This window comes from Onychomys torridus, chromosome 23 (assembly GCF_903995425.1).
Source record: "Onychomys torridus chromosome 23, mOncTor1.1, whole genome shotgun sequence".
NCBI classification, from domain to species: domain Eukaryota; kingdom Metazoa; phylum Chordata; class Mammalia; order Rodentia; family Cricetidae; genus Onychomys; species Onychomys torridus.
Window position 1 is genome coordinate 51,674,687 of NC_050465.1, and position 26,564 is coordinate 51,701,250.

Below are 26,564 nucleotides of genomic sequence, written 5' to 3' on the forward strand. Positions count from 1 at the left end.
GGCGATTATCAGGGCATGCAGAGGTAGTGGCTCTGTGACCCTGCCTCAGGCACTGCAGTGTAAAAACCATCCGCTAGAGACCTAGCTAGCGCAGAGTACCACCGAGATGTCAGAATGATAGTGGGACAGCAAACATCAGGAAACAGCTGGCTAAAGTTTTCCTATGGCCCAAGATTTTCCCTGATAAGTGTCTGTTGAAAGAGCTCTAATACAGCCTTCATGCCTACTTCTTCTTCCCAACTACCCTCCCCTTTCCTCTCCTCCTCTCCCCTCCTCTTACCTTCTCTCTTCTGGTTTATTCATGGGTGATCTTACATGTGCACATATTGTTTTTTACCTATTTAAAATTATTGATTCATTTCATTATATTATGATTCAGATTCTTATTGATTGATTAGAGGTTTTTAACAGTTTAGCTTGAATAGGACAGTGTTATTATGTTCGGGATTTAGAATTCTTTTAAGTAGCATACATTTTCATAGTCTTTGGAAATTTTGTAAGGATTTAGTTCTTCATAGTTTTAATTTAATGTGTTTTATATTCACTTATAACTGAAAAATAGGAATTAGATAATAACATATGATTAATTATGAGATTAATAGATAAACTCAAGATAAAACACATTAAAAACAATGATGTGGTATATATACATTATAGAAAGAATTAGGACGAAATTCATGTAAAATTGATTAAAATTGGTGAGGACTTTTAAATTAATTTAAAAAATGATTAGCATGTATGCATAATATTTTTCTGTAAAATTCATAAAAGTTGTTGTATTTGCTACATATGTTCTAGGTATTCTGAAGTTTGTTAGTACCTCAGGAGTGAACTTTTCTTCATACCTTTGTTAATGATATGTTTACAGTTTAGATTCAATTATTTCAATTACAAGCTATATCCAAAATATATTTGCTTAACTATATGTATCTTTCCAACACAGTGTTAATTATACTTTTGTTCTGAATAATTTCTTAAAATCTTAACTGGCAACTCATACTGAGGACAGAGAAAAGTACATGTGAGTGGTCTTATTTAGATAGAGTCCAATGCCATGTTTCAGCAATGTGACCCTTATAATCCTTGTAACCTCATTGAATCTCAGTTTCTTCAAATAAAAAATGGACATCTCTCTTATTGGATTAGTACACCAAAATACATTAACAAATACTATACTGCATGCCATTCAAAATAGCACAGACTGTATTTATCTTTATTTGAGAGCTTCCTTGAAGGAAAAATTTGGCTTTCAAGGATGAGTTTTAGACTTTCATCTGAATTTTGTTGATTTTTTTAAAAAAAGAAATTGAAATCTACACAACAATTTGTTAAGTAATATGAACTATCTAGCCATATTTAATACTTTATTTGCTACCGTTCACTCATCCTGATTTGGAAAAACATTATTCTTAGTAAGTAAAGATCATTTTAAAAGAAATCTCTCCAGATGTAAGCAATAAGTTAAGATTACAAATACCCTTGCACATGAGCACACACATACATGCATGCTTGCACATAGACACAGGTTTGTATTTTAATTTATTTCCATATGGTGTGTGTGTGTGTGTGTGTGTTTACTCATTTTAAGTTTTTAGGGGAACATTTCATTTTTTAAGATCAATTGAACACTAAAGTTTAGCAGACAATCTGTAGACTATTTGTCTAGAAATGATTTCCAGTTTGATTTGCCACTTGCCTGGCAAAGGATTCATTGTGATGATTGTTGCTAAAGTTTTCCTGGTCCTGCCTGGTCTAAGGTCAGGTCAAATCTCTCTCACCTGCCAGGCCCACAGCTGCTCAGACCCAACCAAGTAAACATAGAGACTTATATTATTTATAAACTGTATGGCTGTGGCAGACTTCTTGCTATCTGTTCTTATATCTTAAATTAACCTATTTCTATAAATCTATACCTTGCCACGTGGCTCATGGCTTACTGGTACTTTACATCTTGCTTCTCATCTCGGTGGCTGGCAGCATCTCTCTGCCTCAGCCTCCACATCCCTGAATTATCCTTTTTCTTTGTCCTGCCTATACTTCATACCTGGCTACTGGCCAATCAACACTTCATTTATCAAACAATCATCAACAGCAGATGATCTCGATGAAGTTGTTTGTTTTTCTCATCAGCAATATTTTAAAGCATTTTCTTCCTTCATTGGGCCAGATGCTTGCTTTTCCTTTGATATCCACATCTAAAAGCCTTGCTACCCAACTAGTATACATTTGAGTGTTGTTGCCATTGTGTTCTGTAGACTGTAACTTCAGAGGCTTGATTTGTTTGATTTCTTCCAGGAAGAAAATGTCAAAACAGTCCTGATGAATCCAAACATTGCATCAGTGCAGACCAATGAGGTGGGACTGAAGCAGGCCGATGCGGTCTACTTTCTCCCCATCACCCCCCAGTTCGTCACGGAAGTTATCAAAGCTGAACGGCCTGATGGATTAATTCTGGGAATGGGTGGCCAGACAGCTCTGAACTGCGGTGAGTTCTTTTTCATTCAGGTATAGATTATTTTACTTAGGCACCAATGTGAAACGCATGTTGCTTGTAGTCATCTAATGGATGTGTTATGTGTGTTCGTAAATCTTTTATCCTAATGTAGAAGGACACAGCAAATGAAAGCCTTCAATACCATGTAGTAAATTGTACTAGTTTATGTCACAAAATAGTAGAGATGTAAATAAATCTTCACTTTAAGGTTCTGGAGTGGCCAAATGGATTTAAAAGGTTTCCTTTTCCATTTCAGGACATTGTTAACATTGAAACTCATAACTGTTATGAATGAAAAATGAGAGTTAACTGTCATGCTCATGAGTCAATGCTGTGGCATTTGCCTTTCACAGGGCAGTATAGATTTGACTTTACTGCTCTGTTTTTGACTGTGCTGACTCTTTGGAGGCAATCTTAAGAGTTATTTTAAAATTGTTTTTAGATGTCTTTATTTTATGTATGTGGGTATTTTGCCTGCATGTGTGTATATGTACCACATGAGTACCTGGTACCCTAGGACTTCAGAAGGCAGCATTAGATACCCTTAGAACTATAGTTGCTGGTCATTGTTATCTATCTTGTGGATCCTGGGGACTCAGTTCTGGTCTTCTGCAAGAGGAGCCAGTGCTCTTAACTTATGAGTCATTTTTTTTTTTTTTTTGTAAACAATGTCTTCAGTGTCTGTTAAGAAGACATAAGGTTTGAGATCATAAAAATATATGTTGGATTCTTCTGTAGGAGTGGAGTTATTCAAGAGGGGTGTGCTCAAGGAATATGGTGTGAAGGTCCTGGGGACATCAGTTGAGTCCATTATGGCCACAGAAGACAGACAGCTTTTCTCAGACAAGCTGAACGAGATCAATGAGAAGATTGCTCCCAGTTTTGCCGTGGAATCAGTAAGAAACTTGGTTCTTGGGCTATGGGGACATTACTCATGTTGGACTGAGGGAGAATGGTGTATCATGCCTGATAACTGTGTCTAAGATCTTTATACTTTTATATGTTTTCTTCAGAAATATTTTAGCATCACAGAGACATTAATTATGTCTTAATGGCAGCAGCCAGTGATAAAATTTTAGGAACAGGCACTGATGTTTCACTCTGTGCAGTGGAAAATACAAACCCAGAGGTGGAGCCCCTTTGTTTGAGCCTAAAGCACCCATGATCTCTGGAACCCAAAACGCGATGATACTGACATCTGATAGCAAACTTGTTTTTGCCTTTTGCCTTCTCGTCATTGTGGGTGGGTCTTCCTGGGATAAGTCACACATATTGAGTGTGAATCTCAATACCCTGAAAATTGGATTCTTGGAATGAAATAAACATCTGAGTGAAATGAATTTAGTTAGCAAGACTCATCCTGGATGCGTCTATTTTTGGTATAGATCTGGGCTGACTTTTTCTATACTCATTTTCCATTATACATTATTCCTATTTTTAGGATATTAGCAATCACCAAGAAAAAATTCAACTCGCTGTGATTTTTTTTTTTTTGCCCTGACTTTATTTTTGATTTCAGACATATATTTAGTGAGGTAGAAACTGGAAGCTTTAAACACAACCTCTCTTTTGTAGAAATAGGCAAAGCCTTAGGGACGAGGCAAATAATTCTGGAATGACTAAAACTGGGTGCATCTGCCTCAGAAAAGATGCTACCAAGTACATACCAAAATACAAAACTGTCAGTTAAGAACAGTCTCACATGAGCTCTCCTGAATGCTTTGGGAAGCTCTTGCCGTACATTCATACTTTCATTGCCAGAAATAATTATGTCCTTGCATCCCATGATAAGAAACAGGCATATGGGAAAGGTGTAATTACATTCCCATTGGTGGTGTAATAATATTCCATGACAGGAAAATATAGCCACCATATGTTGTATTCGGTAAGTTAAAAAAAAATTCAAGATGCAGAGACTGTTCTGAGAATAAATTTGATATAGTTTATATAGTATTCCTAATGGCAGGTTGCTTTATTACCACGTTAGCCTCTCGAATAGAAAACCACATTTTTTTCTTTAAATGGTAGACTTTCAAACTGATGCTAAAACTGTTATTCTGTGTACCTTTCATTCTAAACTAAATGATGATTATTCCTGCTTCGACCATGGTGTAGTGTTCAGAAAACAACTTAAAATTTACCTTATAAATATGAAAAAAAATTACAACCACTAGAATAACTTTGGTTCAGCAACATTATTTTTCAGAAGTACATTAGGGGATAATAGAATATGTTCTCTTTTCTGAAATTCAACTAATTAACCTGGGTGTCTGGGCCTCCTAGTGTGGTTATGCATGCCCCCCCCCTTGTGTGTGTGTGTGTGTGTGTGTGTGTGTGTGTGTGTGTGTGTGTGTGTGAATGAGAGAGAGAGAGAGAGAGAGAGAGAGAGAGAGAGAGAGAGAGAGAGAGAGAGAGAGAGATTGGTTTTCAGCTTCAACATCCTTGCTTTGTTCACAGATGGAGGATGCCTTGAAGGCAGCAGACACCATTGGCTACCCTGTGATGATCCGGTCTGCATATGCACTGGGTGGGCTAGGCTCTGGCATTTGTCCCAATAAAGAGACCTTAGTGGACCTTGGCACAAAGGTAAGTGTTTTCTGAGGAATACTCTTACCAACCAAAGAAGCAGATTTGATGAACCTATTCACTTAGACAAAGTTGTGACTATTCCCCTGTCCCTGTCAAGCATCCTCAAATGGCCCTGCCATTGAGAGGTGAAAAAGCACAAATCCTTGCACTAGACCACAGTATCACCCGTATGACTTCAGAGTCATTTATTTAAGGCAAAACATGTTTATGTAGTTATAAAATACATTTACTATAGCATGATACATGTTATGAGTACTCAATATTAGCAATATACTGAGTGACAGTGAGCATACATTTCTCCTGTATTAAATATATTTCCTCCATAAAATGAAACATTCTGAATTACCAATTTTTATTTTAGAACATTTACAACCTGAAGACAGTTTTGGAATAAAATATTTTCAATTATTTCTACTCTGGTAAAATAATCAATGGTTGTTGAATAAGTTTTCTTGTTGAAAAACCTTTATTTTTCCCCCTTGAGGTTAATTAGTCATATCATTACATCTTAATCTATCCTTTTATTCACTCGAGATTCTAATTAGAGCCACTAGATGCTGTGCTGCATCACTTAGGCACTTAAGTTAACCTTGGAGTAAAATTGGAGACTTGAAAAACTTAAAATCAACGCTAGGAGCTGGGCTGAAATGAGGCCCATTTTCCATGTATTGAAATATCTATCATAGTTTCCTAGAATATACAACGTATTCCCCCTGTCTCTGGATTTTCTTCTTTTTTTGCAAAGAACACAAATGACAAATTAAATCATTACTCATTTGTTAACAGTAGTTGCAGAGTGTCCTTACAGCTCTGAGGACCTCATCATAGGCAGATGCAGTGACCAAAGGGTCGCATTTTTAGTTGCATGTGCTGCACTACGGTGACAGCTCAGGTTGCAGAAACCCTTGTGCTGAGCTACCTTGCAGAAAACGTAACTCAGTTGTCACTTCATCACAAAGCCTACTAATAATCTGAGATAAAACGAAAGTTCTTTCCAGTTTACTGACATCCAAAATTAAATATTATGAGACAAAGGGATTTTTTTTTTCTTCAATTGTCGGTCTCCACATGTCTTAAGGTCAGAGATAGCCTCTTTCATATTTTGAGTTCAGCATTCTACCATACCATGGGTATGCAGTAAATATGAAATGGTAATTACACTAATTCATATCTGTCTAATCAGCCATGTATGATATACGACTCAGAGTATTTAAGCACTTAGGCAGTGATTAACCATAATAATAGCTGCATATGATTCTTCTAATTCCCAAGTTGCATATGCCATCTTGGCTAACTGTTTACAGCCATCATCATCTCACTTCTCTTCCTCATCAACACCAACTAACTTTTATTGTGTGTGCCACTGTACAAAGTACCCTCAGTTATTTTAGAGAAAACCAGAGTCTTCAGACTTATTTTTCCACATTTATTTGTACTTACCCCATTTTCTGGCTTCACAGAAGCCTAGCTACTGAAATAATTTCATTTCCCTCTGCCTGATTGCTCAATTATTTTCTCTTTTTCCTAAATTAGTTTGATTTAATGTCATATCAGCACTTTGAATGGCAAGCCTCAATAACCCAAATCAAGCATATTCACTGCAGGATACTATTCTTGGTCTCACTGATTTTCTGACACCCTATGCCTTCTGGAAGGTGGGGGAGAATGGAGATGGGGTTTAAGACTTTAATGCTGACCAGGATTTGGGCCAGAGCACTTTATTTGATGTCCTTGTTTAAACCAGTGCCTTTCCTTAACTCTTTGGTATCTGTGTCATCAATTTCCAGGCGTTTGCTATGACCAACCAGATTCTGGTGGAGAGGTCAGTGACAGGTTGGAAAGAGATAGAATATGAAGTTGTCCGAGATGCGGATGATAACTGTGTTACTGTCTGTAACATGGAAAATGTTGATGCCATGGGTGTTCACACAGGTAGGCAAAGAATTTATAAGAATTATGCCTTTGGCTCAAGACTCTGATCACCATAGCAACCTCTATAAAGAACTTTACCACTCTTAGCTGACAGACTAATGATAACACTTAACATTTATACATAGTATTTTATAGCATTGCACACAGTCTCATTTTTAGTTTGGAATTCACAAATCCCTCTTCAGTAAGGGGGATATTATTATCCTGAGTTTAACTGGGGGGAGTCAGATAAGCAATGAATTTGAGTGAAGACTATGGCAGTGTTTGAAAGTAAAGACAGCCCGCAAAGCCTTAAAACACACTGATGTGTTAGTCTCCAAGTGACTGAGAAAATAGTCTCAACAATGATGAAAACCGGTTTTTAGCAAGTTAAACTAATTGGCTTTAGAGGACAAAGATGATGACTTGCATTCTGGAAATGCTAAGTTGAAGATGTGGTAGGAACTTCAGAGAAAGGAGTTGGGACTCTAGAATGGGATACATGAGAATACAGAAACTAAAAATTTGACACAAAGTCATCGGAAATCATTTAGTGTAGAAGAAATGATTGAAACTAGAGACACACATACCCTTTTAAGGATATAAGCATAGAAAGAGGCGAGAAGAGCGTCAAATTTTGAAACAATGCAAACAATTCAATTTCTAGGGCAGGATAAAGAGAATTAGTGTTGAAGCAAGGGAGATAAATATAAAGTTAGAAGGAAAATTAACTGTAATAATATCAAGCAGGGCAATGCAAGAACTTATTTTACAGAGGAGCTTTTTCTGTGGCAGTATTAATTCCTATGCTAGGTCAAGAATGAAGATTTAATTTGGGTTTTTAGAATTTCAAGAAGAAAAATTAGATACTTCAAGTTATGGAACCCATATGGAATGGGATTACATGATAAGGAAAGATAAGAAACTTGACAAACTTTCAAGATGTTTAGTGATGAGGAGAATAAAAGTTTGTGTGTCTGACAAAGTTGGGGATGGGTTTCCTGAGGAGAGGGTCACTGACTATGTCTGCATGTAGAAGGTAGGAGAATAGGTTGCTGGGACTGAAGATTCAAAGGATTCATGTCTGAGAAGAGAGAAAAGAGAGGGTTGAACCAGTCAAGACGCAAAGAGAGAATATTCTATGGAAGGAAAAACTTGAGAGACAATTCGAGATGAAAGAGCAGCTGAAGGGACCGATGGAAATCTAGTAAGCTGATAATTAAGCTTTACCAGCTAGATGAATGTGGCTGAAGTTAGGCATGTTTCCCTAAGTAAGGTGTCAATCACATAGGCTAAACAAGAATTATGGAGAATACCTGATGTCTCATATGATATATGATACTCATATGAATGTCAATATTAATTTTAAACCTTTCTTCAAATCTTTAGCCTACTCTGTGCCCTCTATCATTTTAGTGGATTAAGTCATTCAAGTTGGTTGTTAAAATATGCCACCAAATAATGAGTGCTGCTTGTGTTAACAGGTGATTCAGTTGTCGTGGCTCCTGCCCAGACGCTCTCCAATGCAGAATTCCAGATGCTGAGACGCACATCAGTCAATGTTGTTCGCCACTTGGGCATTGTGGGCGAGTGCAACATTCAGTTTGCTCTTCATCCTACTTCTATGGAGTACTGCATCATTGAAGTGAATGCCAGGCTGTCCCGGAGCTCTGCCCTGGCTTCTAAGGCCACTGGGTAAGACCAGAATGATTGATCACAGGTTTGCAATTTCTTTGCAAGTAGAAATGGGAAATTGACTGCTAGTGGAAGACCATTCTGTAAAATATACCCCCCCCACTTCCTGTGTACTAGTTCCAGAACATGTAGAGAACCCCAAAGACACAGTTATTAATGAGCTCACTGCTGGATTGAGACAAATGATATTGCTAGCTCACATTGTTTGCTGGCTGATCATAAACCAATCAAAATCTGGCTGGTCAAAGCAGGTTGTGAAAAACATGCTTCTTAATTGCACTTTGCAGATGTTGTTTAATAAGTGAACATTGATCTTTAATTTTAGTTTTCAACTGCCTATACAAGTGGTTGATAAAATATACTCTAACTCAAGGCCTCAGCATTGATTAGTTTGATTTTGGAAATGTACACAATAAAACATACAAAATTTTCTATCAACTTATAATTAACAATTTAAAAAATTCATACAAGAATGAACAATGTAGGATCTTTCCATGGATAAATGTTACAACCAAATGACTAAGTCCGATGTCCATTTAATGGAGACTAGCAAGTATAATTGGAAGGAAAGTAAATAAAGCCTCTTGTTTCTAATGCTATTTTTTTAGCCTCTGGCATTTAAGTTTCATGACATTTAAATGAAGAAAATATTTTCTTCCTTAGTATTTGTATGTAGCTACACAGTGGCGCAAGATTGTAGTGCTCTGTGTATGAGTCAGAAGACCCAACTTCTTGCTTGATTCATCAGCTGACATGAGTTTGGGCATAGCACTTACCTCCTTCAGTTTTCTCCCTGCTAGATATGAACTTGTACTAAATAACCCATATCTAGTTCTATAGTTCTATGCGTTATTTTATCAAATAAAATCATCTGAACCGACATGCCAGAGAATAGCCGTGTTTCTAGAGGGTTAGTTTTTTTACAAGAGCCCAAAGTTTAAATATTTAGAGATAGAACCAGGGCTCAAACTTGTGAGTCCATATTCCCTGGCCATTTACAATACACCCTAGCTCCAGCTGTCTACTTAGACACAGGTATCTACATGTTTTTTTCTCAGAGAATATTTTGCAGATTCTAATCTGAGTGGACGTTGAATGCAGGTAGAGGAGGTGAAATCTTATTTATCAAGAAACCTATTGATTTTGTGTTGAAGGGATGAAAGCTGGAGGCTGTAGCTGTACAAACTGGGTTTTAGAGTGAATTCTCTACTGCTGTATGTTTTTATCATCCATCACATTATTTTGTAAGTGGCTAGTAAATATTTACACAGGGCAGAAATCAGGTGTGTCTTATACCTTGAAGTAGACTAATGCCAGAATTTTAAAGAAATATTTGTTCATGTTTGGAGTTGTTTCAGTACTTATTGCTCAAATTAAAAAAGAAAAAGAAAAGAAAAAGAAAATGAAGGTAAACTAACTATGTCTCCTGCATCAAAGCTACCCACTGGTATTAACTATGTCTCCTGTACCAGAGCTACCCAGTGGTATTAATTATGTCTCCTGCATCACAGCTACCCACTGGCGTTCATTGCAGCGAAGATTGCTTTAGGAATCCCACTTCCAGAAATCAAGAATGTGGTATCTGGGAAGACATCAGCCTGCTTCGAACCCAGCCTGGATTACATGGTGACCAAGATTCCTCGCTGGGATCTTGACCGTTTTCATGGAACATCCAGCCGAATTGGTAGCTCAATGAAAAGTGTAGGCGAGGTGAGTCCAGGATTTAGTATTCTACTTACATTATGTTTGGTTTCAGTAATCTTGTCAACTCCTTAATACCACTGAAAGTCACAGGGTTGACTGGATACTGGGTTCCTGGCTGGAGAACTTGCAGGAGTTTCATCTCTTCTTTAGTGTTCTAATATCTCTCCTTTTGAAATTTAGTATGTTCTTTATTACATGATATTTTTGTGTATTCAGAGTTCCATACAAAGGCAAGAATACACACACACACACACACACACACACACACATATAGGTATCTCATGTGTGTATATAGATATCGCTGAGATGAAATTTGTTTTTTAATCAAATCTAGAAATAAAACAGTATACAAGATAATATAAGGGCTGAGAAGATAGTGGTTAAAACAGTTTTGCATAAGCAGGAAGACCTGATTTGGGTCCTCAGCACCCACATAATGTCAGGTGTGATGATGTGTACATGTAATTCCATTACTGGGTGGGATAGTGTTTGGAAGAAGGTGGGAGAGTGGAGACTGGCAGATCGGCTGTCCCCTGGCCAGAGGCTCCCTGCCCACCCATTTTACCTAAATGACAAGCTCCAGGTTCAGTGGGAGATCCTGTATCAAACGCTAATATGGAGAAGCAATCGTGAGTCATCTCAGTATTTAGCTCTGGCTTCCACAGCACGTAGATCAACAAGTACATGCCCCACATCTACAAGCTAACGCAGGAATATATCACACACATACAAACACCACACGACAAATAGTTCAGTGTTCCAAAACCACAGCTGGTTTGAAGTTAATTACTCGACTTTAGTCCATTCATGTGAACTGTGGCTTTAATTTTCTTATACTTCACATTTTCCCATCTGTATAGGAGACAGGCAGACTCCATTTGCTCTCATAAGCCTTCAAGGGTGACAATTCCAAACTGAGCAAGCACAGTAGAATATTGATCTCCTTCCCCTGAACTGAAAGGTCCTGATACTTTGTTTACCCATGCTCTCAGGAATCTCCCCTTACTTCTAATTACATTTGGGACAGTGGAACAAAGGTTCTCTGCTGGGAATTAGTGATATTTGAATATGTATTTTCACACAGCTGTCACAACAATTTCCTAATCTATCATTAATGTGAACTTGAGTCTATATGTAGAATCATGAATGCTTACTGAAGGCAGTATTGTAACCACTGATACTTTAAACTGGAACCGAAAAATCACATAGCAATCTACTGTTCCAGGGAGAGAGATTCAAAGACAGTGTTCATCCACTAAAATAACTGTGTAGGTTGAAAGGCCAGATTAAATTTAGTTTTTAATACCAATTGGTTCAGACTAAATTATCCCATGGTTTTTTTTTTTTTTTTTTTTTTTTTTTTTTTTTTTTTTTTTTACAATTAGCACTGTAAAAAGACATATAGAATTTGGTGTGGTGGAATTTATCCTCCACCTACATTTCAAAATCACAACCTATCTGTATTTGTTATGATTCTTAGTGGTCTACTAATATTAATACTTAGGTATAGAAAAGTCAAGCTGTCATGGATCCTGACTGATACTCTTAAAATAGACTGTTTTTGTGTTAATATATTTCTTTTCTCCTTATTTGCTCTCTATTCTGAAGGACTTGCAGTCATTTAAGGGGAGGGTCCCTATGCCCTAGCCATTTGTTCCTCATTTTAATACTATTAAGTTTCAGAAGAGGAACAGGCATTATTTTCCTTATGCTCAGGAAATACATCTACATTCACTAGCTGCTAAAAAACCTAGTAAAATGTTAAGGATTCATTACGTTAAAAAGCATGGAGAAAAGGGAAGAGGAAATAAGAAACAGAACCTCAAAATCTACCAATACTCTCTGAATCTTTTTGCTCTGTCAAGTCTTTGGAAAATATTACACTCCTAATTTAGTCAGAAGTTAAAAATATGCGAGCTTGTTCTTTCAATATAAGCTCTTTCATGTGTATTCCAGGTCATGGCCATTGGCCGAACCTTTGAGGAAAGTTTCCAGAAGGCTTTGAGGATGTGCCACCCATCTGTGGATGGGTTCACTCCCCGTCTCCCAATGAATAAGGAATGGCCAGCAAACCTGGATCTCAGGAAAGAGCTCTCTGAACCCTCCAGCACACGCATCTATGCCATTGCTAAGGTAATATGGGGCGAGGTTCCTGGAATGGCCTCGAAATTTGGTCAGCTGGGCAAACAGTTGCAAATTGTCTGACCTCTCCATCACATACCTGCTTGTACTCCTTCACTCTCACATACATTGAAACACACCCCTCTCTGATCTCACACACACTCTCTGAATCTCATCAGACATTCTTCTAATTGAGGGATAAAACGTGTATATATTTTTTAAATCTAGTTTGAAGCTTGGACCTAAGGGCACATTGCACTTTTAAAAGATAACCACAAAGGCAAAGTGGCTCATCCTTTTAGTATACACAGCATGGGTTCTTTAAGATTTTATAGTGCTGATTTGTCCTTTCTTGTAACCTTTATCCACGCTCCTTGAAAATGCATGCAACTGTATTTAGAGAGGAGATCCATACATTGGCATCATATAGCACATCCTACCAAAGACCCTGCCTGACATAATCCTTTTTGTTTTTTTTCTTTGTTTAAACATCAGGCTATCTAGACTATGACAGTAGGCTTTTCCATGTAATTATCTTATTGGTGTTACTTTTAGAACAAAAAGCCCTGCATTTCTCACTTCCATCCGCTAGTTCCTTTTCATGCAAATGAGGTACCACTTTAATCTCCATTCATATTTACTGTGCTCAGAGTTTTGAAGTTTCAGTTCATCTGATTTTATGAAAGGTGACTTGGGCAGCTGGAATCTGTCTGGTCAGAAATCCCTAAATGACTTTTTGACATTTAAGGAAGCACAGGCATTAATCCTCCAACAGTGTCAAACCACACTGGGTCCACAAAGCTCCCTTGGCCATTTTATGTGTGTGTACATGTGGGATGAGCTAGTGAAAAATATGAATTTTATCTTTAAAGAAGAAATCTGACTTATAGAATACCTTTGTAGCACCAGAAAAAAAAATAACGCAGTTTGTGATTTGAAATCACAGCAACTCAGGAACATTTAGGGACAGTCTTGCAGAGAGCTGAAGAACTAGGGATATTTCTCTCATAGCATCTGATACAACTCTTCTCATTCTTATGGTTTCTACTTATAAATAGTTAAGTCTTGTTGAACTTCTGGGAGAGATTATTATCTTTGATACATACTTTCTAGTCTTGAATTCCAAAACTGATGTTTTTTGGGAGTGTTGGGGTGCATCAACAAAGTGAGATTTTTCTAGAAGGCCATTTGACTGTATTTATTGTTCCTTTCTTAGTCTTTTGTTTAAAAAGCAATCCATGACATTCATATGTCTTTGTGGATGTGTAAAAACATATCTATATATTTATATAGAGATATTCATTTTTTTTTTTTTTTTTTGCCTGGGGAAGAGCGGTAAATGGATTTTTTCTTGAGTCTAGCAATCATGTTTCTGTTACTTCAAGCAGATGAAAAAGGAAAGCATTTCCTAGTTCCCAGCCAGGCTGTAAAACTCAGGGAAATCTCTCATTCTTTCCTAACCAACGTACAAAGGATGGGAACTCAGGGTAAATGTGTGGAGGTTCATCCTGCACAGAGCACGCTGTGTGCAAGCCTGAAGTGCAGGCTTGGGGGATATAAATCCTGGGACAAGGAACTGATTTCTGTTTGTTAGAGGCCATCATTACTGTTCATAGCCACAGCAACCAGAAACCTGGTGATTTTGACCAAGAGTGTAAGGACAGTGTGGGGCTGAAAGGAAAAAAAAAAAAATCCCCACCTGCTTTCATGATTCTCCGAAAAGGGCAACACACTCTGAGGTCTGGCTTTTGCGGCAGTCTTATTTCAGGATGACTGGACCATTACCTCTTTTATTTGGGGAGAACTCAGGGCATTAGTTTTGATCTGGGGGAACATTTGAGCAACCCCACATGTGTTTGGGGTCATCATAGACTTCATTACAGTGGGGTGAGATGGTACGGTCGCAGTGTGGAAAGATGAAGTCTCAAGGCTCACAGGCTTGCTTCGTGATAGAAGCAGGGTCGGACTGCATGTTCTCCTACCTCGGAGGGAAATGGGTATCAGATTCCAGGCCCTTGTCATTTCACATCATCAGATGTAATCTTTATTTGATCTGTAAAAAGTGTGAGTGACTTACTTTCTATGCACCTTATATTATTAATGGCTGGCAGCTTTTAATCTCTTAAGAAATACGATCAATGTAGATCTTACGATATGGCCGTGATTTTGTGAATTACTAAGAGTAATATGAATAAAGTTAAAAATGAACATGACTTTGAATGTTTTCATTAAATGTTATTATATTCTAATGAAGTGTACTGAGAATTATGCTATAGCTCAAAGCTAACAGTCATGGACTTTCTGACAGTAGGAATAAGTAAAGCTCATTTCTTAGAAAACTACTGATTTGAATGTAACAGCAGAGTTACATTCTCTTCTGAGTTTAAAAATAGAATGTGTCACTCTAAAGTAGTCTTGAAATAGATATTGGATGTTATTATTTTTCCCTGGGTATATGTACATCTGTATAAATAATCACAATGGGCACATTTTGAGTATGAAAGATTTGGTCTTGAGAGTTATCTATTTTTGCTAGTGCATTCAGCTCCATGAGTATTTAGCATTTTACTTTTGAGAAATTGTTAAGGTGAGCTTAAGAAAATGGTGGGAGCTGCCAGTAGAGTTAGAACTATAATGTCATTTGATCCTTCTTAATTACAAATAGTTTAGGAAATAATAACCTCGTCAAGTAAGTAGGAGGAGACAGGACTTTTCAAGACTGTTCTGAGCACACACCATTTTTGTGACTCCAAGTATTTCCTCTGTATGCCACTTGTGGGTGCAGATAACAGCACCCTAAGTTTCTGTCACCAATGATTCAGTCTCATATCTCAGTTGGTAGCTTGGCCCCAGGCTCTGTAAGTAACACAGAAAGGACTTGCTCTTACGTTTCCACCTGAATAAGCCATTTAGAAAATGTTTGCCAAGGACAATGTTTGCTCTTCTCCTGGCAGGCCTTGGAAAACAACATGTCCCTCGATGAAATTGTGAAGCTCACATCCATTGACAAGTGGTTTTTGTACAAGATGCGAGACATTTTGAACATGGACAAGACCCTGAAAGGACTCAACAGGTAAGAGGAGTATTTCGAACCAGTCTACATATTTCTGGTGCACTTGTTGAGTGGTTCTCTTATACAGTTAGTCAAAGGTCTGCTTCAGGGAGCTAAACGGTGCCAACATTAGGAAATGGTCGCTATTGCCAACAGATGATGGGTGGCTTCTCAGCTACTATGTTTTGAAAAGCATTTATTAATATTTGAGTCATTTCTACTTCCATTGTTGACATCAGTGTGATTATTTTTAACTAAATCTTTTGAGCTCAGAATAATTAGTGCACATTTATAAATGTGTATTAATTTATATATTGTTAGTCAGAAATTCAACAAGCAATATTTCAGTTTCATGTACATTTTCTTTTGTTTTGAAGCCTAGTTCTGCTTTTAATATTAACCTACAAATTGCTATGTATCAATAGAGAATTTATTCCTCTTGCATTCTACTGGTATTTTTAACATGAGGACTTTCATTTCAGTATATAAATAAGCCACACTCATGTGTCTGCCAAAAGTCTCTTTACCTCTGACTAGTTGTCCCTTTTCATTTCCTCATGGCCTGTTATTTACAAATTTCATTTCATGTTAAGAATATTCTGACAATGTCAGATATTTAAAATTTATTCTTTTATTTTTTTATTTGAAGACTGCCCATGGATTAGACAGGTTTTACATATGCATCTTTGAAAAGAGGAACATCTAGTACCAAATTAAGATGTAAGGTCATTTTTAGCTTCTTTCTCTAATACACCAAAACATACTAATATTAGAAAGAAATTATCTCCAAGCCTAGGGATATATTTAGAGGCAGAAAGATTTGGTACTATAAATTCTTTTCAAATGACTTTGGGGAAATGCACACAATTTAAAATATATAAAATGGTGAGGACAGTAGGAGATCCAGAAGGTGGGTGGCTCATTTGTTTAGCAAGGACAACAGGGTTGTTACATTGCCTAATTAAAGTGTTCGCATAACAGCAGGCAGCAAAACACTTGATTTTCTTTTGGAATAAATAACATTAGTCTTTGAAAAAAATCTATGTAATAATTATTCATGTTAAATTCTTGATTTTGGACACAGGGGTTTTGCCAAACAGGTGAGACTGGCCACTGTTGCTGGTAGCCATCCTTTTAAGAGCTTGGGTAAAATGAGCAGTAGTCAGCAAATTTGACAGAAGGGAGCCTCTACATTTGTCTAAGGATTTTTGCTGACTTAGGGTTTCTTTTCTTGGTTTATGACACCAGTAGAACTTCCATGTTAAGCCATATAGCCTCTTTGACTGTTCTGTTTTAGACGACAGATTTCAAAAGCCTATGCAAGCTCTCCAGTGAAACCACACGGGGGCGCTAGAAACTCACAGTATGCCAAACAGACTTTGGAGAATCCAGATACTGTTATTGAAGTGTGCACTTGATAGACTGTCTGATTTGAGGGCAAATTTAAAGTTTTAATTGAATAGTTTTTGTTCCAGCCAGAACTCAGGTTAAGATTCCAACAAAGGAGAAATAGGTTTATATTGATAGAAAACAGGTGTTTGGAGGAGAAGAACTAGGAGACTTAAAACTATCGTCTTTGACTTCGGATTCTGCTGCAGATTCTTGCTGTCAAGTTGACACATTTAGTTTCAATTTTCTGACATAAGCACATTAGTAATTAAATATTCTTTCCTTTGTGCATCATGATCCACATAAAGCTATCATAGAGCTTTTAAAATAGTTTTAAAGGTTCTAAAGCATTATCTATCATTGTGTAAATATGTTTTGATGCTTATTATAGCTTGAGACTCAAAACGCAGTAAACCTAAATTTTGTGTTAATTATCTGAGACTGTTCACTTCCTTTTTGAGTTCCACTGATTTAACACATAGCAATGTGGTGATTGTTAGAAATGTTTCATAAATTAGAAGACTGGATGGCCACTGAGGCTATCTGTCTCAATTCTTCTATGGAATATAAGGGTCTGAAGTCAAAAGGATATTAAAGTTGACTGATTCTAAGTATTTGAGACTCAAGTTTTATGGCCTAGTTTTGATTGTTCTTAGCATTGTCCTGGGCTATGAGGTCTTTTATTTCCTTAGAAGCTATTAAATGTCCAGGAAGGTTTAGTTCTCAAATTATGCATAATTCCCAAAATAATAGAAACACCTTATCACTGGTCGACATCAAGGAGTAGACTTACACGTTGCCAGTTTGGCTAAGGGTTAGAAAGACCAATTGTTCATTTACATTTTCATTTGTTTGTGGTTTACTTTGTTTTAAAATCTTAACTGTTCCCACGTTGGAAATCTGACTTTGGATGTGGGCCCAGGAGATATTTATTTATTTGATGTATGTTGAGAGGACTCCAAAATTTTCCTGCCTCCGCATATCTCTGGTGCCCATGTGCACAAATCCTTTTGCAATTTTCATGTAGATTTCTGGGAAAATAGACAGCAAGGGTCTCTCACTTGGGAGAAGAGGAGAGACATGAACAAGGGATAAATATAGAATACTTTACATGGGTTGTTTAACCTTGTTTTTATGTATCAAAAATATCTAGGCTGTGGATCCTTTTAGATTTGCTTACTATACTATCTACCCACTGTGGTATTATGGGTTCACTACTTACTCTGGATTCATATTCTTCCTGCTAATGTATGCATAATAGTTTTGGTCATTAAGCTCAAATAATAAAGCAATCAAGGTTTCCTGGGACATGTCAAGTGCCCAAGGAGGGTTTTTCTTTTTCCTCTAGAGAGAACAACTGTAAATGACTTTAGATATATGCATTTAAAGGTTCATTTTTAAGAGATACACTTTGAATTTGCTGATGTAGTCTACCATGTGTTGTTCTTTAATTTTGTTTCTGATACATTGCCATCTGTTTTAATAATAGACCTATTTTTAAGGAAGCCATGTTGGTTATACAAACACACAATCATCACCAAAGGCCAACCATTATGATGAAAAGCCCAAATTCTTCTCTACAGTTAGTCATGCTGTAAAGTTCTAAAATCCAATAAACAAATTCACCAGGAGAGGACAACTTCACTCAAACTTGTGGGCAGTCTATGCCTTATGTTTTCACATGGTCTTCTAAAATGGAATTTGGAATTTCACTCAACTCTCCAATGCAGTGTTTAGAGTATGTGTGAATTTAGAATATGTGTGAATTTATTTATTTAGAATATGTGTGAATTTATTTATTTAGAATATGTGTGAATTTATTTATTTAGAATATGTGTGAATGCCCACCAAGAGGGCCAAGTGACTGAAGCAAGGTGCTTGAGTTATAGAAATAAGGAACATGAGGATTATAGCAAGGGATCCTCCTTCCATGAGGTAGTGTGGAATATGGGACAGAAAGTCTAAGCCTTCATCAGTGTCGTCATTTGAGGTGAAATGTGTTGTGATAATGGGTTCAGTGTCTTTTCCCCTCAGATCTTAATTTTATTTTTTCCTTTTCCTTTTCCTTTTCCTTTTCCTTTCCCTTTTCCTTCTCTCTCTCTCTCTCTCTCTCTCTCTCTCTCTCTCTCTCTCTCTCTCTTTCCTATCTCTATCATCTATTCTATCCCAACTGCAGTTTCCCCTCCCTCCTATACTCCCAATCCCTTCTGTCCCCTTTCTCACATTCCCTTCCCCCAGATCCACTCTTTCTTTCCCTTCAGAAAAGGGCAGTCCTTCCGGGGAGATCAATCTCCTCATATTGAGGTTGGATGAGGCAACCCAGTAGGAGGAAAAGGGTCCCCATAGCAGACAAAAGAGTCAGAGGTAGTCCCTGCTCCCTCTGTTAGGAGTCCCACAGGAATGTCAAGCTACACAACCATAACATGTATGAGGAGGACACAGGTCAGAACCATACAGGCTCCGTTACTGCTGTTTCTGTGAGTCCCTATGAACCCTTGTTAGTTGACTCTGTGGGCCTGTTCTTGTGGTGTCTTGACCCCTTAGGCTCAGTGTCTTAACCCTGTGTTTACCTTCTCAGTACCTAGTTCTGATCCTTGTAATCAATCCATGAGCATAGAAATGATGATATATATGGTACTTTGAAAAAGATATTCATATTTAATAATCAAGATGATAGCCATTATTTAGGCAGCTTCAGCCAAAATTTTTCCTTTTCCACTTCTGTTCACTGAATTTCATTTTGCCTTTAATTGTTCATTAGTGCTGAAGAAAAGGTTAGGGAAGTTGAGCATCCTAGGCAGTTTATCAATTAACAAATGGTACACTGACATTAATCAACACAAGATAACACCATTGATAGGAATTATTTGTTTAGACTTTGAGTGGTTTCTCTTTACTGAATGTGATATGAATTATGTCATATAGAATGCACCCCCCACTCACACCCCAGCTCCCCCACATGAATATGCATTTGAATTGTAATTGGGAGGTCTAGTATTTCTCAAATATACCTATTAACTGCACATTGATAGATCATTGATAGAAAGATAGATTATTTGCAAGGAATTTGAGAAGTTAAGGCTTTTTGAATTTCTAGTGGAATTAAACATGCACACACATACAAAGATGCACATATGTTTATGGGTATGAACAGGTGTGTTAGGTACCATTTGGAATAACTAAGATTACATGCAATAAAAACCTCCAGCATAGTTACATTTGCCAATAGAGGCAAGGTAGTTATCACCATAAACCAGCACCTATGATAAATATTTTAATTGTATTAGCAATGACTAGATAAACATAGTCTCAAAGATCACTTAGCTGGAATGACATTGATATAACTAAAGAAGAAAGAGAAATATAAGAAGATCATTTGTGAGCAGGAACTATTTTAGGACCTTATTTCTCCAAACATTTTATTTATAGCATCAAATTGAATTGGACAATTTTCGGTTAAAAGGCAATCATACCATTTACATAAGTATATACAGGTCAGAAAAAAACAAGCCCTTCCCTATCCTCTATCTGTTGCTCTAAAATTGTGTTTTCAAACATTATTCTTTTGGACTCATTAGCTCTTTCTAATATAACCACTTCAAGGATGTTATTTCACCTGCTTAAGTTAAAGAATGTTACATTAAAAACAGCTGCCTGCAGCAGGGGTGCATTAAGTCTTACTGTTTTTCAAGTGAGTGTTTTAGAGGAGAGATAGCCTGTCCATGTTACATCACCAGATGGAAGATGTCAGCCATTTATGGTGACTGCTGTTTTCCTGAAATGGTCCATTTTCTCCTCTGGCTTTTATGTCATAGTTAGAGATAACTGCTTAAAGGAATTTGTTTTCCATCACTTTTAGATGTTCAAAAATAGTGTATAGACCTAGTGAGATACACTTTAAACCATGCAAACTTTAGAAGCTAATATTTGGATTTATTTCTCTATGCAAGATTGATGTAAATTTGCTCTTGGTTCCTGGGAAATACAGACATTACTTCTATTCAATATTCTATGAGCTTCTATGATTTTCATGCTAAGCCAATTCTGATAATATTATTATTCTCTTCCCCTTTCATCTCATCGCCCCTTACTGCTATAGTCAATGTCCTAAAGAAGGGGAAAGTACCATTTTCAAGGGTCCAGTTTCCATCTGAACTTTACTATGTTTGCGTGATAAAGTATGCCCATTGGTAGGTGCTGAAAAATCACAGGCATGCCTATTGCTTAGGGAGACAATCTCAGGCAAGCCTACTGAGTTCTGCTTGGGCATTCAAGTGCTAAATTGAGCTCAGTAAAGTTGGCCCTTTCCCTGCAGCCACAAACTTCTAGCTGATGTAATAATGCAGGTGTCACCTTAGCCGGAACAGTCCCTTTGAATGCCCTCTCCTACACATGCTAGTCTCTATTGACTTTTTATTTAACTTGCTCACAAGGCATGGCAAAATCAGACAGGAACACTTTGTGCTGACGTTTGATTGAACTTTTCAAGGGAAGGTGTCACCCAAGCGTTGTTATTACTTAGACATAAGAATGAGAATGTCTCTACTCTAGATCCTGGTGTTCATTTGTAATTTCTGGGTTAAAATATTAAATATAGAAATAATTCAGGGAAACATATATAAATATAACATACCTGCCTGTATGATTTGTATATTTTAGAATGACGTCATTTATAATACTATTTATTCTTTTGGCTGTAGAACAGGATGCGAACAATAGGATACTTTAGTGCAAACCCCTGATTTGGTTCCCCGGAAATATCCTTTCACAGTAGTACCAACTTACTGTATTTCTTAGTTTAATCCTAATTATAGCAAATGCTCCTTTCTTATTTTACTATGCTGACATACAAGTTGCTGAATATTTGACAATTTAAGTGTTAAACATGATAGGAAATCCACTTCTCCAGTCATGACGTATTACTATTCTGTGTCTTTTGTCTTCATATTCCTAGCTACCTATATGATGAACTTTTTTAAAAAAAAATTTCCCCTTTGTTGTTTTGATTTTCTGAGACAGTATTGCAGGAAGACTTGGCTTGCTTTGAACTCACTAGGTGGCTGAGGGTGGTCTTGATCTGATACTCCTGCCTCTACCTCCAAGGTGCTGGGATTACAGGTGTGTGCCATCTTGACTGGTTATGATGAAATTCTTTGAGAATAGTAAATTTGAAGCAAGAATATTTTTCTTTAAAACAGGAATATTGTTATGGGAAATTTTATGTATCAATCTAATATAAAAATGCATTATATTTTCACCTTGCTTTTATGTTTTATGTGATGAGATAGGCCATTTCAAGTGATCTCATGGAAATGATATGACTCTATTAATTTTAACTGAGTCTATTTAATTACACATGATACAAAAAGTTACACAAAATATTTAATGTCCTGAGAAAAACCTCATTTATTAGGTGAATAGTAATTTCATAGTTTTATTAATAATTGTGAAATTTTCAAGTGTAGAAGCATTCTTATGATTCTGGTATGGACAAGATGTTTTACTCAAAAGCTTTCCATAGTCAGGCAGTGGTGGCACATGCCTTCAATCCCAGCACTTGGTAGGCAGAAGCAGGCAGATCTTTGTGAGTTCAAGGCCAGCCTGGGCTACAGAGTGAGTTCCAGGAAAGGCACAAAACTACACAGAGAAACCCTGTCTCAAAAAAACAAAAAAATTAAATAAAAAGCTTTTCAGAGTGATATTCAGATAGTCCATGAAATTCATATTATGCTATATATTTCTGTATATTAATTTTACATATCTGAAAATACAAAAATAAAACATTAAGTTGATTTAAAAGCACATATAATAGTGGTATAAAAGTGTAAATATTAATAATTATAGGTTATCTATATTGTTAGTGTGTCTAATGGCAGCATGATTGATTGGGCATTTACTTAATGCCCTTTTCCTTTATTAGTAACTGTGTTTATCTTTTAGTATTTATTAATAAATATTTATTTGGTACCTACTGTGTGTGAGGCCTTGCACTAGGTCCAGTATCTTTTGATGAAGAATACTTTTGTCATTAGCCTGTCATCAGAGGGCTTACAGTCTGCATAGATAGCTATACATAGATAGACTTCATTGAGGAGAATATTAAAAATGAAAACATTAATTAGTTCAGGGAACTTTAATGAAGGTTAAAACTTGGAGGCCCAATACTCTTGCATGCACGTCTCATATTCTGATATGAGTGGTCTGAGAAGGAGTCATCTCTATTTGATTCTGTACACGAGGGCTGCTGCATGCTTTGAAATCCTCCAAGGTGTCTCCAGTGGTTCATGCTAAAGTCAACTCTGAGTTCAGAGGAAGTATGCTTTCCTTGAAAATACCCTACTGCCAGGACAACAGCTTGAAGAAAAGATTTACTACAAAATAAATCAATAGGAAGACACTTTCAACAGTCTGATACAGCAAAGGGAGAGAGGTGGGGAGAGAAGAGCAGAAGACAATTCAGTCTGCCAAAGTTGATTACAGGGGGGTAGGAGGGAAGCCATAGCTACATAGTGAGCAGCATGTAGTGGGGGAGTGCAGGGATTCTACTTAGCAAGTGAAACATCAAGGTTGCTGCTATTTTCTATGTTAAGTTTAGTGAAAGTGAGAGTCTTAACTATTCAGTGAAGACAGTATAGGAGGAGAGGTTAAGCTGAACGTTGTATCGGCTGTAATAGTCAAAACTACACAGTATTATTGTTCTATAATTATTATATGCATAGCAGCATCCTCCAAAGTTAAATCACAAATTCCACTAGGGATAATAGTAAACATGCAAATAGTAAACATTTTTAGTTAAAAGTTTACTCTGTGTGTGTGTGTGTGTGTAAAGGCACATGGTATGGCGTAAGTAGTTAGAGGACATCTTTTGGGAGTCAGTTCCCTCTTTCCATTGTGGATTCTGGGACTGAGCTCAGGTCTTCAGGTTTCTGTGGTAAACCTGCCGAACCATCCCATTTGTTTAACATACTTTTGCTCTAGTCTTTCATAGTAAGAACTTCTCTTAATTTGTTAGAAAATAAAATAGAATTTACCATTCTGAGGAAGAGCATAAGTTCTGGAACATATACAAATGATTTGCAGTCATCTATTTATTTTTTATTTTCTTGGGGATTAGCTTAAAGCAAGCACTTAGTAAAATTTATGTGATAGCATACCAATTAAATAAAGAAAAATTATTGGTCTTCATGAAAATCAAAGTTTCTCTGTTATAGTAAAGAAAGGAGAAGGAAATAAAACACATGATTCCTGGTTGCTTAAAAGGACCGACCAAGTTACTAATTGCAAGATAGATGGTCCAAGAAATAAATGAGAGTGGTGGAAGACAGTAAACCAGCATTGCCAGGCTCTCATTTTTTTCTAATTATCTAGGAGGGCCCTAAATAAGCTGTTTACTAATAAAAGAACCTTCTTTATCTAATTATTTTATATTGTTAAATAGAGATTATATACACATAACTGCCAACACTGGAGTGCTTACAGGTGCAGAATAAAGATTTTATTACTTATTGAAAACAGGCAGCATTTTTATACTTTTCCAGAAAAATAATTCTGTACCTTCAAACATGTGCCTTATTGAAGTTTTGACAAGAAATTTTCATAAATATTTTCAGCTGTACTGAAGGATCTAGTTTACTTGATAAGGAAGGTTAAGGCAACACCCATAGATTATAATGAAGACAATTGCATTTTCTCTTTAGACCTTAAAGCACATTTGTATTATGTATGATACAGTTGGGAAATAGTGCGGTCCAATTCGTTATAGATGGTGAAACTGAGTCACAGTGGGGTGTGTGTCATTCTTTATGTCATGTCAGTCAGGGGAAGTCAGCGACTCCATCTCAGTACCTCTGCCTTCATTTCTAGTTGCCAATCCTTTTCAAAAGCTTTTTAGAGACATGCCTTTTAAACAGACAGTTGGAGATCAGGTCTCCTTAGTTGTCATGTTGTGAGCTGCATGTTTTCCTGCCTGCATAGTTGACCTCACTTAGAGCAGAAGTATTGTAATGAACATGACCTTTCTAGAGCTCTTCTAGGTAACATACAGGGAGCCTGACAGGGAAGAAGCTCCAAAGGCCACATTTAGAAGATGTAAACAAAATTTTTAAAGGCACAGTGATCTCAGGATATTCTTTAAAACATTTGCTTTATTAATAGTAAATTCTAACATATTTACTTATACATATATATTTAAAATAGTGCATGAGCCTTCTCTTGGATGTTGAGGTGTGAGTAAAATAATAAAGAGAAAATGAAAATTGAACAGGCAAAATAGGCACAATTTCAGAGTGTTGACCTCTAGGTGTTCTTAGCTGGTAAATAATACCTGAGACACCATTGCAGTACATGAAGTCATAGAGGTCAAGTATGAGAATGGTCATGCCTCATGCTGCTACTCAAAATGACTGGGAGCATTCCCTTCAGAATTTCAATGTCCATTTTCAAGGACAGTCTCAAGGACTGGATACAAGAATGCTACCTAGTATAGGAAGGGACAAAAGTGGCTGAGGTGTGGCCCAGTTTGTGCTAAGGAGGTCTTTCTGCTTTCCTTCCTCTTCCTCATCTGGGTCCTCTGGCTTCCCTTCATTTTCTCCTTGCATTTACCTCTGTTGAGAGTGAGATGGTGGGACTGGACTGTTTCCAGAAGTCAATAAAAATCATGTATGCATTGAAGTTATATATTTGTTGCTCAGTAGGACATATGTGGTATTTGAAAAGGCCCTCTGTTGAAATAATACCTAGTTTTTAACAAAGACAATGGATCTTCAAATAGAGTTATTATTGAGACAACAGATTAAAACATCAAAGAATGCCAGGTCTTAGACTGCTTGCTCCCTTATTTATCTGAGATATATACATTTGAAACTTATTTTCCTGCAAAACTTAAGATTGTTATTTACCTATTTTATTTATTTTGGGGGGAAGAGTATGGATTTGAAATTATAAATAAATGTGTTAACTGGAAGCAAAGCAGAACTTCATTGTGTGGACTATGCCTTCTGCTTCCATTGACTCAGATGAAACCCATAAGAAATCTACTTCATTGAACAGAGCAGAACCATTTAGCTACACTCAGCTGTATGATGTACTTCTTTGCTGCTTTTTACTTGATTTTTATGACATGAATCTTAAAGGTCTTATTAAATAAAAAATCCAAAGCTGGATATTGGGGTGAAAAGCTGAGAGATCAGAAAAGTCAGAAAGAAGCCAGGCACCTTCTTACCCACTTGGAGATCCTCCACCAAAATGACCTACTTCCTGTATACCCACGCTTATATGCCTTTCTGTTCTCCCATCTTATTTCCTCCCTGTCCAGCTACATCATTTCCTGTCTGTCTGTACAGACCTTCAGACCTTTATGGTTAGTGCTGGGTTTTAAGGCATGTGCCACCACACCTGGCTCTGTTCCCAGAGTGGCCTTGAACTCACAGAGATTCAGACTTATCCCTGCCTCCTGAGTGATAGGATTAAAGGTGTGTGCTACTGTTGCCTGACTTCTATGTTTACTACAAGTGGCTGGCTTTTTCCTCTGATCTTCAGAGAAACTTTATTGGGGGATACGGATAAAATATCACCACAGATTTTCATCTTTATTGAATTATAGGCAGAGAC

General features: G+C 36.9%; 1 protein-coding gene across 1 annotated transcript in view; it reads left to right on the top strand.

Annotated features, from left to right (window-relative positions):
* Cps1 (carbamoyl-phosphate synthase 1) overlaps nucleotides 1-26,564 on the top strand; it is a 112,448-nt gene that overhangs the window by 40,038 nt on the left and 45,846 nt on the right. Inside the window, exons 14-21 of the mRNA XM_036173467.1 lie at nucleotides 2,296-2,485; nucleotides 3,233-3,390; nucleotides 4,952-5,080; nucleotides 6,871-7,015; nucleotides 8,479-8,689; nucleotides 10,201-10,399; nucleotides 12,350-12,526; nucleotides 15,469-15,587. Coding sequence (XP_036029360.1) covers nucleotides 2,296-2,485; nucleotides 3,233-3,390; nucleotides 4,952-5,080; nucleotides 6,871-7,015; nucleotides 8,479-8,689; nucleotides 10,201-10,399; nucleotides 12,350-12,526; nucleotides 15,469-15,587 — 1,328 coding nt within the window. The remainder of the gene's footprint in view (nucleotides 1-2,295; nucleotides 2,486-3,232; nucleotides 3,391-4,951; nucleotides 5,081-6,870; nucleotides 7,016-8,478; nucleotides 8,690-10,200; nucleotides 10,400-12,349; nucleotides 12,527-15,468; nucleotides 15,588-26,564) is intronic.